Here is a 19,373-nt window from a genome sequence, read left to right on the forward strand (position 1 = left end):
CAGCTATAGAACTGAAGAGGGGAGAAGAAAGGTCTTTCCTCCCTTACAGTAGTTTCTCTTTTGCTTACTGATTTGTAGGCATTCTTTATATTTGTTAAATTATGTTATACAAATTGTGATTTTTAAAAATCTCTTTTATTTCATCTAAATTCTAAGAAATTTAAAATTTTGATGTAATTTTGCTTTTTGTGTCTATGTAAGGCAGATCTTCCCCATTCCAAGGTGTTAAATATGATTTTCTTTTAATACATGTGTGGTTCTGATTTTCACATTTAGGTCTTTAACCCATTTGGAATTTACTTTTATAATGGCAGGGGCCATTTTTCCCACATCAACAATGGTAACATTTATTGCACAGTCTATCTTTTACCCATTGATTTGAATTGCCATATTTCTTAATTACAAAAGGCTTATATGAGTATTTTTCTGTTTCTGGGTTCTCTATTCTTTCTCACAAATTTAGTGTCTTATTGACCATAAGCTTCTCAAAACTGCACATTGTACAGGAAATATCCTTGCAAGAAATTAAATGGAAACTTGCTAATGTTATAAAAATATCAATTATAGATTGAAATAAAATGACTACTTTAATATTTATTACACAAATGCTTAGTTACACTTATCTGAAAATTATAATAGGACAATTGGTGCATGTCACATTCATATTACTATCCATATAAGAACAAATACAGTCATTTAGTCAACTATATCAGGATAACACACAAGGTTTTTGTTTGTTTTAGGCTTCCCAGTTGAAAGAAAACATCAAGTAAGGAAAATGAATTTCCAATGATTAAGCATTAACAATATAAATAATAAAATTACTTCTAAATGTCTTAACATTTTGACAACTTTGTATTATACTTACATACTAGTATTTCCAAAATCGTAAGTTACAAGGGTCACTGTCAGGATGAAAATATATTTTGAAAAGCTTTTTAAAGATATGTTATTATTATGCTTTGTTTGATTTATTCTTGGCACATGTGGCATCTTGGAAAGTAAAAATACACTTTGCCAATTTTCTGCTATTGTGCAGATATAAGAGAAAGAGAAGTGTGGGGCAGACAGACCTGTGTTCAGTTACCAGCTTTGTCCAAAATTGTGTTGTCTGAGGCTGGTCAATTACCTTTTGGTGCTGGGAGTAGGATTAAATTAAATAAAGCATATTTTAAATGTACAGCATGGGCACTCAATAAATGATACACTTTACCCAATTTATTCACATTGAAGTAATAGTAAAATATCACAGTTCCATGTTGTCGTACAATTTGAAAAACTGAAAAAATTGGGAAATTTTAAAAAAATCAATGTGTTTTGAAAAATTGCCCTTTTTATAAATAAATCCTTCAGCAGGTTTAAATATTTCCTAATAAAACTTAGTGCCTACTATACCCTGATTTTTTTTAAAAAGGCCTAAAATATGATAAAAATGATCAGTGGTTAAGGACTTTTGGTTTTCCTTTGTGCTACTGATATAAAAATAATGGCTTTATTTAAGGCTTAGTAAGTGATTATTTGTAGTTGCCCTGAACCAAATCATTATTCTCAATGTTGCACTCAGTTGAAACAGACCTACTGCCTTGAATGACCATCGTAGAGAAATGCCCATGATATCCTATTAATATAATTGAACCAATCATATCCTCCTTTTTGATTGAAGTAAAGGTTCATTTGGTGGCATGTGGCAGTTCAGCTTGTCTCCCATTAAGAATGACTCATATACACAATCACAAATCAGTTTTTCTCATGCTAAATATATGGTGTTTGGAATATACTGGATTCCTGAAAATTAAATTTATATTTTCACAAGGAATAGACTATTCTAGACTAGCAATGCTTATATCCCTGTTCTTGGATTGTTTTGTTTCCTACCCTGAACATCTAACAAGCTCATCCTTCCAAATTTGATTCAAAAACCCCTCCTCCAGTAAACTTTGCCTAACCAAAGTTCACACCCCTCTATTTATGTCCCTTACATGCACATATAATGTACATTAACTTGCATATACTATTATTTATATTTTGTGTGCTTTCAACTTTTAGCTATAATGTTGTCTTTGACTTTTTTAAGCCTCCACAGTGTTTAGCGCTGTGCTACACATGTATATATGTGACTGTGTGTGTTTGCATGTGGGGTTGTGTTTGTGTATGTATATGTTTATGTGTGTGTGAGTTGAATGAATAAAAAACTAAAGAACCTGGGCATCTGTAGGGTAGAAAAGTTTCATAATTTTTCAGAAACCAAAATTGCTGGATCTTCCTAACATTAAAAAATCTGATTTCCAAAGCGATTTCAGTTTGGTTTTAGTTATGTCAGTAATAAAAAGGCAGTGGGAAAAAACTGTTTAAAACCCTTTATGAAATATTCTAAAAGGCCTTTTAACAAATTATTAGGAGCACCGAACTAAAACATTTTACTAAATAGTGGTATAACCTTTTATATGACTTTACGAACGTAGACTTCTCTATTCAAGACAAAGAATACTGAACAGGAATAGGTGTTGTGAATCAGGATACAAAAGGCAATTCACTCTAAGTCAATAGCTAATGCACATTTTGCAATTAATTTAAAAATCCCTCTGTAGTACATATGCATGTTAAGTAAAAGAATAGTTGCAGATCTTCATAGTAGTTTTAATACTGTAAAACATAACACAATACTGAAGTCGCTATTTAACAGGAAAAATTTTGTTTATAATAGCTGTTAATATTAAAATAGGATATAATAATAAAAAATTATTCTCAATGTGTATATTTTCAAATTTGCCTGACAGTGTCCTTTTAAGAATCTGACAATTTGTAGTTAGATTACAGACATTTGCATTTCACTTTCATAATTGAAAATATTACTTACACAATAACAAACAACAACATATAGTAGCTTTATACTGAAGCACTCTGCAATTTATATTTAAAGCTTTGCAATAAAGCAAAATTCACTGTACTTTTCATAAGTTATATTACATGTCATGTATGCTATAATTACACAAAGAATAAATAAATGAAATGAAGCATAAAAAATTCAGGACGATAACAATGGAATGTTTTAGCTGTCATTCTCAGTGTTACTTCATATGTCTGCATTAAATTCTGATGTATTTTAAACCCAAGAACCTTTATCTTTAAATAATACACCAAAAATATCAAGTTTAACGTATAAACATAATACTCTATATGCCTTTTTTCCTAGGTCATCTAGGAAATAAAACAAGACAAACAGAGGCAAGAGCAGTTCTTTCTCTTGCCACAGAATTTCTCTTTACTTCCCCATAAACCTTTATGTCATTTCTAGAGCATACATTACAAGATGACAGCTTTGGCAAAGTATAAGCGTATTAAATGGCTTCTTTCTTAGGAGAAAGAAAACAATTTAAACTAACAATTTTCTTTTTGGCTTATTCATTCTCAATCTTTCTCTGATATATAATAGTGGTATAAAAAGCACTTCATGAAATGTTCACTATTAATCAGTTAAATAGTACAGAATGAATTAATGTATGTAATTAATCAAAATATATTATCAATATAGATACTACGGTGAGGTCCTAGAATTTGTTACACGTAGAGCTAAACTTGCAAGAGATCGCACGGCAAAAGTAGAAACTTTGTGACATATCCCAGCTTTTGAAATATAGTTAGAAGCCAATCGAAAAAGCCTTTCAGCACCAAAGGTATTGAAGTGCCCGGGAAGCACCTTCTCTACCAGACCTCTGTCCACTAATTCTATTAGACGTTCACAGGTCCCAACATAGTCACTTATCCTGCTGTATGGGAGCCAGTCAATCAGTGATCCATCATACACGACGTCTCCACTGAAGAGAATCTTTCGGTCTTTGTCATGTAAGCAAATACTGCCCCTGGAGTGACCTGGCATGTGCATAACAGTGAGCTGTCTGTCACCAAGGTTGATCACATCCCCTACAAATGGAAACACAGTTTACAGATAAACATGTTGTATACTTGACTTAGCATTTGAAGCACAGAAGAGCATTATATGCTTCCAAAGAAATTGGGAAGGATGACACTTTATTTCATAAATACTGTATTTCTTAATGATGATTTAAAAATAAGCTGCCTATGGTTCATTCCTATTGTTTGCTAGACCAGTGTTTGCCAAAGCAAGTAATGTGGAACACTATTTCTACAGGCTATCATGAGACATAAATGAAAAGGAGGTAATTATGTGGTCAAATAATTTGAGGAACTCTCAGTTTAAAGAAAATTCAGCAGCTTTCTTTTCAGAAAGACTTCTTTGAGCTTTTATTATATGAATGTATACTGTGGATATACACAAAGTAGATATAGTTGTACAATTTCTCAAACTTATTTGATCATGAAACTTTTAATTTTCAGAACATCTGTGGTACCAGTATCCTGTTGACACAATTAATGAATGTTGCTCTAGGGAATTTTGTTGTATTTTGCCTCTTGTTGTATCACCCTGTCAGAATTAGGGCTTGAGGAATTGATATAAATGATGATGCTCTAATATGTGAGTAATAATCTCCATAATCTCTGACCCAGGAACCTCAAGTCTTCTGTCAGAATACATCAAACTCTGGCAGGCTAACTTGCAAATAGGGTTAAATCTCAGACTTCAGTTACCGACAGCAGAGAGGAAATGGAGCTACATGGGTGCAAAATCGCTCTGTTTCACTGGAATTACATTAGTATAAACTTGAAGTAAATAATGGTAAATTAAAAGATTCATACTGTAATCTCTAGTGCAAGCACATACACAGGAAAAAATTTAAAAATATATAGCTAAAAAATTAATAAAGGAATCAAAATGGTGTAATAATCAGGATTTGGTAAACATAAAAAGGCAGAAATTATCAGACTGGATTAAAAATCACGATATATGCAGCCTACAAGAAAGAAACTATAAGGCCAAAGACACAAATAGGTTGAAAAGCTTAACCATATTAAATATTACTTTAAGAGAACTAGAGCAGCTATATTAATGTAAGACAAAATTGATTTTTACATGAAGAATGTTACTAAAGTAATTTTATGATAATATACATTAAATCAATACACTGACAAATAATTATAAATGTACATGCACCTAAAATATCACCAAAAATACATGAAGCAAAAACAAACAGAAATAAAGAATAAACAATTCAACAATTATATTTGGAGAGTTCAACATTCTTCTCTGTGTAATTCATAAAATAAGTAAACAGAAAATCAAAAAGGATATGGAAGACCTGAACAACTCTATCAACCAACTTGACCTGACAAAAATAAAACACTTTACTCCAAAATAGCAAAGTACACATTCTTTTCAACTGCAGTTGAAATATTCAGCAGGCTATAAAGCTAGGCCATAAAGCAAGAATAAATAAATGTAAAAGGAATAAAATCATACAAAGTATGTTCTCTGACTATAACACAATTAAATTAGAAATAACAAAATGAACAGAAAATTGATAACGTGTAGTCTTTGTGTTTGTTTATTTTCTGAGACAGAGTTTTGCTCTCTCGTCCTGGCTGGAGTGCAGTGGCGCAATCTTGGCTCGCTGCAACCTCCTGCCTTCCAGGTTCAAACAATTCTTGTGCCTCAGCCGACTGAGTAGCTGGAATTACAGGCGTGTGGATCACGCCTGGCTAATTTTTATATTTTTAGTAGAGATGGGGTTTCACCATGTTGGCCAGGCTGGTTGCCATGTTGCCAAGGCTGGCCTCAAGTGATCCTCCCTCCCGGGCCTCCCAAAGTGCTGTATTACAGGCATGAGCTACCACGCCCAACCTTATTATGTGCTTTTAATAGGCAAAAAATAACAAATTAGGAAGAACAAAAATAAATATGGGCAATATTCAAATATATGTAAAGCAAACATCAAACTTCTATATAGTTTATGAATCAAAGAAGAAATCCAAGGGAAATATAAAAATATTTTGAATGAATGAAAACAAAATCAAAACATATCCAAATGTATAGAATACAGCTGAAGCAGTACTTAAAAGAAAATTTATTGCTTTAAATGCTTATTTTATAAAGGATTAAATGTTTAAAATCAATAATCAAATTACTATCTTAAGAAGTTAGGAAAAGAAGAGCAAATCAAACACAAAGTAAGTGTTAATGGAAATAATAAAGGACAGGGCAAAAATAAATGAATACAAATACCAACAAAGAAAAACAGATGAAACCAACAGTTATTTACTTGAAAACTACAACAAAATTGGTACACCTTTAGCTAGACAAATCAAGAAGAAATTAGAGAAGATACAACTTGCTAAAATAGGAATGAAAGAAGGAACATCACTATAGACCCTGAAGAAATTAAAAGGAGAGTAAGGGAATATTATGAACAATTTTAAGCCAACAGATTTGACAACTTACTTGAAATGAACATATTCTTAAAAAGAGACAAATTATCAAAAGTGATCCAAGAAGAAATGAAGTCTAAATAAATGTATATCAAACAAATAAATTGATTAACAATTTAAAGTTTCCCCACAAAGAAAAGTCTGGGCTCAAAGAAGACTTCATTGATCAATTCTGTTAATCATTTTAAAACGGGACAATTTCAACCCTAAATAATTTCAACCCATATAAAGACTTTCAGAATATAGATGAGAAATCTAACTCAGTTATTACTCTCATAAAAGCGAAAGACAATATATTAAAATAACAACAACATCAGGCCTGCTGCAGTGGCTCACTTGTGTAATCCCAGCACTTTGGCCACATGTGGGAGGACTGCTTGAGGCCAGGAGTTCGAGACCAGCCTGGGCAAGATAATGAGACCTCCGTTTCTATAAAAATTAAAAAAAATAATAATAATAAAAAGCCAGGCAGGGTGTTTTGTGCCTGTAGTCCCAGTTACTCAGGAAGCTGAGGTGGAAGGATTGCTTGAGCCCAGAAGTTTGAGGCTGCAGAGATCCATGATGGCACCATTGCACTCCGGCCTGAACAACAAAAGGAGACTCTTTCAAACAAAACAAAACAAAAGCCTGTACACAAATATACCTAATGAATGCAATCTTAAAATTATTGACAAAATATTGGCAAATCAAATCCAGCAACTTATAAATAGGAAAATGACAAAGTGGAGTTTATCCCAGAAATATTGTTTGGTTGAGCTAGTGAAAATAAATTAGTGTAATATACTGTATTAATAAAGGAGAAAGCCATATGATTATCTCAATAGATACATAAAAAAGCATATGACAAACTCCAATTCTCATTCATGATAAAAACTTCCAGCAAACTAGGAATAGTTGGGGAAGGTCCTGAACTTGATAAAGGTCACTTATGAACACCTATAGGTAATACTTCTTTGAATAGAAAGTCTCCTAAGATAACAAGGCAAGGATGTCTGCTCTTACCATTTCTATTCAACATTATACTGAAGATCCTAGACAGTGTAATAAGCCAAGAAAAAGAAAGTAAAGTCACACAGATTAGAAAAGAAAAAGTAAATCTGTTTTTATTTAGACATAATCTTACGTACAGAAAATCCTACGTAAAGTAGGAAAAAGCTAGAGAACTAAAAAACAAGTTGAGGAATGTCACAGGATACAAGATCAACATACAAAGATAAACTATTTCTACATGCTACAAATTACTATCAAAAATGAATTTTAAAACATTCGACTCAAAATAGCATCAAAGAGTAAAATACTTGAGAAAAAATTTGGCAAAAGATGTTTTGTAATATATGAACACTGTATAATGAAAACTACAAAAACACTGCCAAGAGAAATTAAAGAAGACCTAAATAAAAGGAGAAATAGGCTATGCTTACTGACTGTCTCAGTATCACTAAGACTCAATATTGCTATGATGGTAATGTAACCCAATTTTTCCAATAGCTACAGTGCCTAAGAAAACTTTCTGCAATGACTGAAATATTGGTTCTCAATACTGTTCAGTATGGTGTGGCTAATGGTGCTTGAAATAAAGCTAGTACAATAAAGGAATTAAAATTTTAATTCTAACGAATCTTAATTATTTTTTTAAAGAGATGGAATCTCTGTCACTCAGGCTGAAGTGCAATGGCCTGCTTATAGCTCACTGTAACCCCTGAACACCTGGGCTCAAGGGATCCTTCCAAGTAGCTGGGACTACAGGTATATGACACCAGCCTAGCTAACTTAACAACTTTTTTTTAGAGACAAGATCTCACTTTGTTACATAGGCTAGTCTTATACTCCTGGCCTTAAATGATCCTCCATCCTCAGTCTCCTAAGTAGCTGGGATTACAGGTGAGCCACCACATCTGGTAATCTTAATTTAAATTTGCTAGTCATACATGGCTAGTGGCTACTGTAATGACCAGTAAAAATTCAACATAATCTCAATCAAAATCTTGATCTTTTTTCGAAGAAACTGAAAGTCTGACTCTAAATTTCACATGGAAATGCAGCACAATTTGCAATTGCAAAAATATGGAACCATCTTAATGTCCATCAATCAACAAGTAAATAAAATGTGATACACACACACACACACACACACACACACACACACACACCACAGAATACTACTCAGCCATAAAAAGGAATGAAATAATGGCATTCATAGCAACCTGGATGAAATTGAAGACTATTACTCTAAGTGAAGGAACTCAAGAATGAAAAATCAAACATCATATGTTCTCACTCATTATGTGGGAGCTAAGCTATGAGGGCGCAAAGGCAAAAGAATGATACACTGACGTTTGGGGGCTTGGGGAAAAGGGTGTGGGGTGGTGAGGGATAAAAGACTACACATTGGTTCAAGACCAGGTTGGTCAACATGGTGAAATCCTGTCTCTACTAAATACACAAAAATTACTTGGGCGTGGTGGTGGGCACCTGTAATCCCAGCTACTTGGGAAGCTAAGGCAGGAGAATCACTTGAACCCAGGAGGTGGAGGTTGTAATGAGCCAAGATCATGCCATTGCACTCCAGTCTGGGCGACAAGAGCGAAACTTCGTCTCAAAAAAAAAAAAAGACTACACATTGGGTACGGTGTATGTCGCTCGGTAATGGGCACACCAAAATCTCAGAAATCACCATTAAAGAACTTATTCATGTAACGAAACACCCACTTGCTCCTCCAAAAACCAATTGAAATAAAAATGTTTTTTTAAAAGAAAAAGATTTGGAAAAATTGGAACCCTTACACACTGTAGCTAGGAATATAAAATGGTATAATCACTTTGAGGACCAGTTTGGCACTTTCTTAAAAAATTAACGTACATTTACAATATGACCCAGGAATTCTGTTAGTAGGTGTCTACTAAGGGAAATAAAAACATGCATCCACACAAAGACTTGTATGCGAATGTTCATGGCAGTATTATTCATAGCAGTTCCAAACTGGAAAGATTTAAATTTCCTTTAATAGGTGAAGAGATACATAAAATGCTATATTCACACAATGGAATATTTATCAGAAATAGAAAGGAATGAATTATTAATAGATGACACAATATGGATGAATATCCAAAAGAAGCCAAAAAAGACTCTATCTATCTATCTATCTATCTATCTATCTATCTATCTATCTATCTATCTATCTATCTACGGCATGATTGTATTTATAGAAAATTTTCAGAAAATCAAAACTACAGCAACACAAAACAGATCAGTGAGGCCAGGGGTGGGAGTAGGTGACTGAAAAAAAAAAAAGCAGGAGGAAACTTTCAGGGTTAACAGAAGTGTTCTTGAACTAAATTGTGGTTATAGTTGCATGTATGAATACATTTCCTAAAATTCATCAAACCATACACTTAAAATGGGTATATTTATGGTGTGTAAATATACATTAATAAAGCTGTTAAAAAGATTTAAGTGGAAACAATCCAAATGTACATCAATGGATAAATGGGTATTAAAATATGATACATATTCATAAAATGAAATACTATTTGGTAATAAAAATAAATGAAGTACTGATTCACCCTTCAACATGGATAAACCTTGAAATCATAATGCTAAGTGAAGGCAATTGTGAAGGTCCACATGTTGTATTTTTCCACTTTAATGAAATGTCCAGAATAGACAAATCTGGGGTAGGGATAGGGGGCTGGGGATGTTGAGGGGGATGATGGCTAAAAGAAGGGGCTATTTGTTTCAGAGGTAAGAAAAATATTCTCAAATTGACTGCAATGGATGTACAACTGAAAAGATTAAAACCACTGAATTATACATGTTAAATGGGTGAATTTTATGGTATATGAATTATATCTAATTCATAAAAAGCTATTAAAAGGGATATAATAGAACTGAATGCAAAAAATTCAGTAATTTTAAAGATAAGCATAATGCTTCAAATACATTTTCTGAATATGCTGGTACTTCTGGCTTTTGCTTTATAAGCCCAGGGATTCACATTATTTCTTTTCTGAATTTAGGAGTAAAGAAATTCCTTGTTATTTGGGAATCATTAGTAATATAAGATGATTTAAAACGGACTGAATTTTTTGCGGGGGGGGTAGAAAGGACTAAAATTTTACAGTACATAGTGAGAAACGGAAAACAGTTTGGTTAGAATTTCATTTTAAAGTTTTACTAAATTTAACCAGTAGAGAGTCTCTTTGGTAGTTTGCTAATCTACCGTGGCCACAGTTCCTAGTGAGATGAAATGTAATAATATTATGCCCTGTAAAGTGCTATTTTCTTCTCATACAGAAGGTCCTTTGGGCAAAAGTCAAGAGCCTTAACAATTTTCCAAACGGCCTTTCTTAATACTTTGAATTCCCAATTATTGGCTTTTGAAGAGCCATTTGTGTCATTATCTGTATCATTTTCCCCTTCTTCCATTGTGAACTGATCTGTCTCTACAACAGTACTGCTCAAAGCATGATCTGAAGACCAGTAGCAGTAGCAGCAGTAGCAGCTTTCCAGGTGTTTTTCATGCATGCAGTAGTTTGAAAAACAAATCTAATCCAGACTTCTAGAATTTGCCTGTGATAACGGTCAGGCATAAGCAGGGCAGGAGAGGGATCTCCGCAACCCCACACACACATCAGGAATGTCAGGTGATGGTCAGGTGGTTGCTGAAACGCTCTCTCTAAAATAAGAATCAGCTGCAGCTCATGCCAGGTTAAAGCAGTCTCCCAATAGACAGAAACACCTGAAACTGGTGATCAGCAGCTTCCCAATAAGATTTTAAGAGGTGGGTGAGTGGGCTCAAGCATGTGCATTAAGAGGCAAAACGGTGTTTAACTGGTATGTGACCTTCCAGGGACATTCAACTGGTAAGGGAAGAATGCCACAAGTGAATATGTATAAAACTCCAGTAAACACATTGCACACACTCACCTCCCAAGCACTGGCAGGCCACTGCACATGCAGAAAGCCCACCCCAAGGGAAGAATTAGGGGAGAAGAGATGCAAGACCCCAGAAGTATGAGAACATATAAAACCCCAAAGCAAAAAGTCAAACTGCGCACTTGATCTCTCAAGTTGCCCGCCTGGCCTTCTTCCAAGTGTACTTCCTTTCATTACTGCTCTAAAGCTTTTTAATAAACCTTCGCTCCTGCTCTAAAACTTGCCTCGGTCTCTCCTTCTGCCTTCTGCCCCTCATTCGAAGTCTTTCTTCTGAGGAGGCAAGAAGTGAGATTGCTGCAGACCCATATAGATTCACTGCTGGTAACAATAAGAATCACCTGTAATACATGTCAAACACACACGTTTCTAGACCCACTCCAAAGTTTCTGAATTAATCTTTTGGGGAAGAGTCTGAAATCTGTATGCTGAACAAACAAGCAAGGTGATTATGGGAAAGAAAGTTTGGGAAGCAAGGAACTATGCTAGTAGTTTTCAAACTTTAGTGTGCATCGGAATTCCCTGTAATGCTTGTTAAAACACAGACTGCTGGGCCCCACCCCCAATTACTGCACTGATAAGACTAGTGCCCGAGAATCTACATTTCTAACAAGCTCCCAGGAAACACTAAAGCTGTTGGTGAGGACCATGCTTTGAGAACTACTGCTCAGGCAGCATTGCCTCTTCAGTTATGACAACATGTAAAGAAGGATGAAGTAAAATACTGCATAGCCATAACTGCACTATACAATGCTATGCAATGTAATTCTGTAAAATAATATATCTCACAAATTATGGTATGCAGAACTTCTGCATCAGAATCACCTGGGGACTGTTAAAGGATTCCTTTGTCACACACAAGCCCTACAGCATCCAAACTTAGGTGTTAAAGCCTAGAACTTGCTATTTTTAACAAGCTCCTGCATACCAAAGATCTAGAACCACTGTCATCATGCCTAAATGACTTTTCTAATGGATGATGCCAAGCACTGTATAATCATAGGGCTAAATTCTCTGAAAGAATTTTTGTCCTGATGGTACTGCCAGGACACAAGAGCAAAAAGCCAGCTGGCATCTGTCCTTGGTAGCTGAAATCTACGTCAGGGCAGCGCCTCGTTTGCTGCTTCATCTGCCCATTTTGTCTTGTCTGAATCCCAGTAGTGACATTAAGATGGTTTCGGACACTCCCAGAGTTCTTCACATTCCAGTCGTAAGGGACCAGAATTCCTTTATAGGATAATTAGTCCAGATTTAAGGCACCTCTAGTGATTACAAACCACTACCATTTCCTGTATGACTGGCAGGTAAGGCAAATAAACTATTGCTAAGTTGATTTAGTAATAGAGCTACTGGAGACCAACTGTTTAATAAACGTAGAGAAAGGTTAAATGTAAGAGAAGACTTATCCTAAAAAGAAGCTATAGAGAATTACCAATTCAGGGACAGAATCATATTGATCTTTGGTTATATCCAAGTGATATTAAAATATTTAGCAATAGATAAAATGTAAGTACCCGCCCATCAAAATAGATACCAACTATAAGCAATCAATAAGGCCATGGTTGCTGAATATCATTAGTTCTGCCATTATCCTGTGGCTTTAAAAATGCTTTCAATATGCTGATAATGCTCACACATAGAATTTCATGAGCACCTCTCTTATAAGAACCAGAAATGCCTACGAAGTGTATCATAAACACACAAGCACACACATACACAAAATCCTTCCAACTTCATCCTGATTTAATTGTCCAGATTCCAGTCCTTCTAGACTTCTCTTATACCCTCTTCCAACACAGCATCCTCTATCTTTTAAAATTTCAGTTTATACACAAAAATATTTATGTGCATATTTCAAATAAAATATTTCAGAGGGGCTTAAAATGTATTTCAGAGGGGCTTAAAATGTAAGAAAAAAATTTACTTGCCCCATTTTTGCTCTATCTCCAATCTTGCTTCCATGATGCACTCACTTTTAACAATCTCAGCTATTTCTTCTGGTAGTTACCTCTCCCAGATACAGTTATCTCTAAATAATGGTTATACTCCATTTCCATATTTATCAATTGGGTATACTCTGATTTTATGCATGTATTATATCTTGGTTTTAAAATTTTGTTAGCCATTGACTTCACTGTGAAATAGGATTTTTAGTTCTCTTTACTCCCCACTCTCCACATACCATCACATCCCCCTGAGAAAGAATTATGATTCAACTGCTCCGATCTGGACCCTCTAAGTCTGGGGTACTATCATTATTAGAGTGTCATCTGTTGCATCTTCCTGATGCTTTCTTTTGAATTCTATTTCCTGTTTACTATAGTACTTCTTTCTTGGTTCACTCCCTTATTTTGAAGGGGCATATCCTAGTAGCTTTCTAAGTAACAGTATGTGGGAAATAATTTGAGAACTTGATTAATAGTGGGATATCGAATTCTAGATTGGAAATCATTTTCATTCAAATTGGAAGGCAAGATTTCTTCTTTGCTAGCTCCAAAACCATTCTATTCTGAGTACATAACTCTTTTGTTTACATTTCTTAAAGCTTGTAAAATCTTTGATCTCAGTGTTCTGAAATTTTACAGTAACATGCTTAGGTTTGGATGTGTTTTCATCTATTGTCCTGTGAATTCTGTGGGCCCTTTCAATCTGGAAAATTTATATCCTTTAATTGTGTGATATATTACTGGATTACCTCTACCTCTACTATTTTTTTTTTTCTTTTTCTTTGAGACAGAATCTAGCTCTGTTGCCCAGGCTGGAGTGCAATGGCACGATCTCGGCTCACTGCAACCTCTCCCTCCAGGGTTCAGGGGATTCTCCTGTCTCAGCCTCCCGAGTAGCTGGGATTAGAGGCATGCACTATCACACCCAGCTGATTTTTGTATTTTTAGTAGAGACGGGGTTTCACCATCTTGGCCAGGCTGGTCTTGAACTCCCGACCTCAGATGATCCGCCCTCCTCGGCCTTTCAAATTGTTGGGATTACAGGCATGAGTCACTGCACTCGGCTGCCCTACTATTTCTTTTCTTTCACTGTCTCTGTCCTCTCTCTGCATCCATTATTCTAAGGCTGGATTTTCCAAACTGATCCTCCTACTTATTTTAGTCTTTTTCTCTCCTGGTTTCTATTTTCCTTTATTGCTCTTTAGTAAGTTTTTCAACTTTATCTTCCAGACCTACTGCTGCGTAATTTCTGATGTTTTAAATTCCGAGAGCTTTTTTTTTGGGTGAATATTGTTCTACTATTTATTTTTAAAGCATCCTTATTGACTCTTAGGTATCTTGAATGCAATAGCTTGTCTTATCCCCTGATGATATTGATGATAGTTCCCCCACTCTCGAATTGCTTTATGCTGTTTAATAGTTGATATCATATTAGAGAATTTTCTCAGATTTTTTTTTATAATGCTTGGTTGCCTATTTAAGAGTTCGGGGGCATGAGTAAAAATGGCTATTGTCAAAAAGACAGAAAATAACAGATGCTGACAAGGATGTGGAGAAAGGGGAATGCTTGTACATTGGTTAGTGGGGATGTAAATTAGTACAGCAACTATTGAAAATAGTATGAAGGTTCCTCAACAAACTGAAAATAGAACTACCGTATGACCCAGCAATCCCACTGCTGGGTATATACATCCAAAAGAAAGGAAATCAGAATACTAAAGAGATAACTGCATTCCCATGTTTATTGCAGCAATATTTACAATAGCCAAGATGTGGAATCAACCTAACTGTCCATCAGCAGATGAATGGATAAAGACAGTGTGGGACAATATACACAGTGGAGTTATTCACTCATAAAAAATAATGAAATTCTGTCACTTGCAGCAACACGGATGGAACTGGAGGGCATTACCGTAAGTGAAATAAGTCAGGCACAAAATGACAAATACCTCATGTTCACACTCATATGTGGGAGGTAGTGCTAGTATGGTGGTTACCAGAGGCTGGAAAGGGTGGGGGAAGGGAATGAAGAGATTGGTTAATGGGTACAAAAATACAATTAGATAAAATAAATAAGTTCCAGCGTTTGATAGACTAGAATTAATAAGGATTTATTGTATGTTTAAAAATAGCTAGAAGATTTGGAATGTTTCTGACACAAAGAAATCATAAACGTTTGAAGGGTGGTGGATATTCTAAATAACCTGATTTGATCATTACATTGTATGCATTTATCAAAATATCACACGTACCTCACAAGTAATTACAACTATTAGGTATCAATTTAAAAAAAGAAGGGGGGACAAGAAGGCTGCTTGCAGCACATGCATGGGGCCTGGTGACTGAGGCTTCACAGTAGAGAAAGAGGCCAGGATTTCTTAGGTATTCCTCTACATTGGTATCTTCGTCTTTCCTCTAGGAGGCAGATTCCCTAGATAACATTTTTCTAATTTCCTACCTGGGTGGGGAAAGGCCTGGCTCTCATCCTTCTGGGAAACTAGTAGGACGGACACACACACACACAAACACACTCTTTCTTTCTCCTGTTTTCCATACTGAGCCCTTAAGCTCAATAGTAATTTGGCATCCTTCAATCAAGAAACTCCTTTGTTTTACTATCCCTAGAGAATAAACTAATTGGATGGGAGCGGGAGGGGCATTCACTAGAGTTTTAAGAGCTTCTTAAAAGGTTTTCAGGAAATTCTACTTACTCTTCTTCCCTTTGCCGCCACTGAGGTACTGCCTATTGCTAATTCCTGTGTTTTTTAAGGCTTCTGCGGTGGAAACTGAATTGGCTCTTAATTTCCCTTTGCTGGCATAGTATAAAACTGTTAACTTAGTCACCACATCTACTTTCTAGCATCCGAAACAGTTCCCCCAGCCAATGGGGATTTACATTTAAATCACGGTTTCTTTACAGTACATTAATGGTGCTTCGGAAGAGAGCCAAATTAGATGTGTCTGTTCAATTCACCACCTTCCTACAACCTGTTTTAGCCTCTGCAAATGACTTAAGTCCGCCTGAAATCACGCCTCTGAGATATCTTGGTGACACTGGGCATATGGTTTAAACATGTATGTAATAGGGATCACAATGCCAGAACTTTGTATCACTTTAGTGAAAAATGGGCAAAATGATGTTTGCCCACTCAAGAGGTATGTGCTATGTCAATTTAGGGTCTACTGCTATCTTAGAGGAAGATAACCATTTCACTATTAATAAGGCGAGTTGCTTTTTCATCCAGATAATGCACTGGATTATATGGCTATTCTCTCCTTGTCCCTCATTTACAAGTTGGCTTTTGGGTTAGAGATACAGTGCACAGATTTTTGCTTCTCCATGACAAGCAATCATCAATTCATTAAAGGAAATGTAATAAATGATTTCAGCTCCTTGCATTCTACCAAAGCAATGAATACTTTATGCTGTTCATGTGTGTAACTGTATACAAATTTTTAATACAAATATTTTATGTATCCTCCCAGGCATCTGGATTATGTTAACAGCAAGTTAGCAGGCCACATCATTCAGAAGATATGGGAAATTAATATTCTTGAGAAGAGAGGAAAGTAGACACTGCTTGAGAGGGTGGGGCATCCAGCTCCTCATGAAAAACAACTTTTGATAACACAGTACTATCACCTTCAAAGTGTCTGGTAAACATTAAGCTTTCTTTTCACCCTTTTAAAGGCTTAAAGTACCACACAAGTAGTTTGCAGGCCCCTTTCAGCTCCCAAAATGTTAGGATTCTACCATCAACTGGTAAACCTGGGTTCTAGTCCCAGCTCTTTCCGAGATGGGTGATGTGACCTCTTGCATGATACTCAGGCCTACATGGGTTCTTTCTTCATCTATAAAACAATCCCTATCATTCTTTCACCTTTGATTTCCCATTGCTGATACAGAATCAAAAGTCAATTTCAAAAGTAATTTATTCTTTTCAATAATTTAAGTATATTTTAATACTAATGTAAACATTTTTGGTCCGGGTGTCAGAATTTAGTCTGAATACCCATCAACTGCATGGAAATCTTACCCCTAAAAGTACCCATTTTTGTCAAGAAATACAGTAATTAGGTGTGACTTTAATGTAAATTAAAATTTAATGTACATGTACTTTCATCTCATATTGTCAGATAATGTAAGACTCCCATCTAAACCAGTTTTTTTTTTTTTTTTAATTTTAGATTTAAAACTTTAATGAAGACTTTTGTTGGGTGGGGTTGAGGTACAGAATCTTGCAATTTTTTTTTTTTTAGCACCGATAAGTAATACAATATAATACTGCAATTTTTAAAATATCTCAAATGAGTAAGATGTCATCTGTGAGATAAACTGATTTTTGTAAAATATTTCATTATTTGCCATATTGTTTGGTCATAAAGTGAGCTTCACTATACTGCAGCAACTGGCTTTTTCTACTATATAGAGGCATGTTTTAATAAACCAAATTGGTAATTAAAATAGTCTCACACTAAAGGAAAGAAGGGGCCTTTCACATTCTACTCAGAATTATCATCATATATTTATGAGGTAGGATTTATGTACGTTCTGCATGCCTTGATCTATTGTGCCTAGATTCATATCCTAGCTTTTATCATGATCTGTCTCAGGCAAGCCATTTAACTGGGAGGTCAGTGGCCTCACTTTAAATGTGTTGTGAGGATAAAATGAAATCAAAAGTATACTAAAAAGAAAATAGAAAACTAATATACCAAATATTGCTGATGTGGCAAATTAGCTCAATTATTTAAGTCCTTGCGTAGGGAAATGGGCTGAGGCCCTAATCTATTTATTTTCATCCCATGGATTTCTCTCTGAATTCCATATTTGTCTTTCACAGAGCCAAAGAGGACCATGGCTACCTATGCATTAGTCCACATAATTTACCTCTACCGAAAATTACTTCCTTATTGATCTTTCTCAGGCTTTGCTTTCAGCCGGACCAGATACCTGTCATAAAGTTATTCTACGTTTATGATTACTATTAAGCTTTTGCAATCGTGAGTCAACATCAAGAACAGAAACCTATCTGAGAGGTTTCCAATCGCATTAGCGGATTGGAATCGCTGCTCTGATGACTTTCTAAGGCTACAGGTGGGAACTGCCCATACCCGGTGGTGACCAAGCTGATGAAGTCTGCAGTTCTCAAAAGCACAGATCATGACATGCACTCCCCGTGGGGCGTCATTCCTTAAAAGTCTACTCACTACGAAAGCTCCTGGAAATGTCGGGTAGGTGCTTAGGGAAAGAATAAGAAATCCCTAGTCAGTCACAAGTCTCTGTAGTGTTACTACTACAGCCGACTCAGGAAACTGGCTAGGGAGGGGTAGTGCCGGCTTTCAAAGAAGTACTCAGAATTGCTATACGGTGCCAGAGCTGGCCTCTGGCAGGGAAGGCTGTGATGGCTTTGGCTCTGGTCAAGTAGGTTTTTACTTAGGGAAGGGTGTAACAGAAGTGGTTCCGCGAGGTGCCAAAATAATCCCCTTTATGGCCACGCAAGTCTGCAACATGCGGCACTCGGACAGTCTCTTCCCAATACCCTCCCTTAACGAGAGCGCGCGCCCGCGGGGGCCCATTACCATCCTGCAGGATGAGGGTGGGCTGCACCGCCTGTACCCGGAACTGTCTGGCCCTCCAGCCGGGGCTGGGCGCCCGCACCACCTCGCTATCGGAGAGCCAGGTCACGGTCTCAAAGTTGTCCCCGCGAGCCAGCGCCTCGGCCTCGGCGTGGTGCACGGCCACCCGGTCGAACTGGTAGAGGCCGCCGGAGTGGTCGAAGTGCACGTGGGTGGCCACGGCAAGCAGCGGCCGGCGCGCCGCGTCCTCTTTGGCCCCGCGGTCCTGCAAGAGGCCGGAAGAGTACAGGTACTCAGGGAGGCTGCGCAGCCCCAGGCCTGTATCGATCACCACGTCCTGCTCGGAGCCGCGCACCAGCCAGATGTTGGCACGGTTGCCCGACTCGTAGAAGCGTTCTTGAATCCAGAAAATACCATCGCCTAGAGACTTGTGGGCGTACCACTCGAGCGCCGACATGCTGGGCAGGGATGCAGCCAGGCGGGGTGAGTGTGGGCGTGCGAGTCTCCCACAGGCTGTGTAAACACCGGGCGCTGCGGCTGTGTGGAGCCGTCTGCCTGCAGCCAGGGAGGAG

The 19,373-nt window shown here is 36.6% G+C and overlaps 2 protein-coding genes across 7 annotated transcripts in view; one reads left to right on the top strand and one right to left on the bottom strand.

The window, feature by feature from the left end:
* Positions 1 to 568: 568 nt before the first annotated feature.
* MBLAC2 (metallo-beta-lactamase domain containing 2) lies at positions 569 to 19,354 on the bottom strand. Its single transcript, XM_005557359.4, has 2 exons — positions 18,805 to 19,354; positions 569 to 3,921 (listed from the first exon to the last, which is right to left on the bottom strand). The coding sequence occupies exons 1-2, from the start codon at positions 19,256 to 19,258 to the stop codon at positions 3,536 to 3,538; spliced, it is 840 nt and encodes a 279-aa protein (XP_005557416.1). The 5' UTR covers positions 19,259 to 19,354; the 3' UTR covers positions 569 to 3,535.
* POLR3G (RNA polymerase III subunit G) overlaps positions 18,329 to 19,373 on the top strand; it is a 42,203-nt gene continuing 41,158 nt past the window's right edge. For 5 of the 6 annotated variants that reach the window (XR_012413860.1, XM_005557355.4, XM_073993811.1 and 2 more), the window contains exon 1: positions 18,844 to 19,284. The gene's annotated coding sequence lies outside the window, so the exon portion shown is untranslated. Of the gene's footprint in view, positions 18,457 to 18,843; positions 19,285 to 19,373 lie in introns of those variants that run through there. The other variant, XM_065546485.1, reaches the window with a different exon arrangement.

Source organism: Macaca fascicularis, chromosome 6, assembly GCF_037993035.2.
Source record: "Macaca fascicularis isolate 582-1 chromosome 6, T2T-MFA8v1.1".
In the NCBI taxonomy this organism is placed as follows: domain Eukaryota; kingdom Metazoa; phylum Chordata; class Mammalia; order Primates; family Cercopithecidae; genus Macaca; species Macaca fascicularis.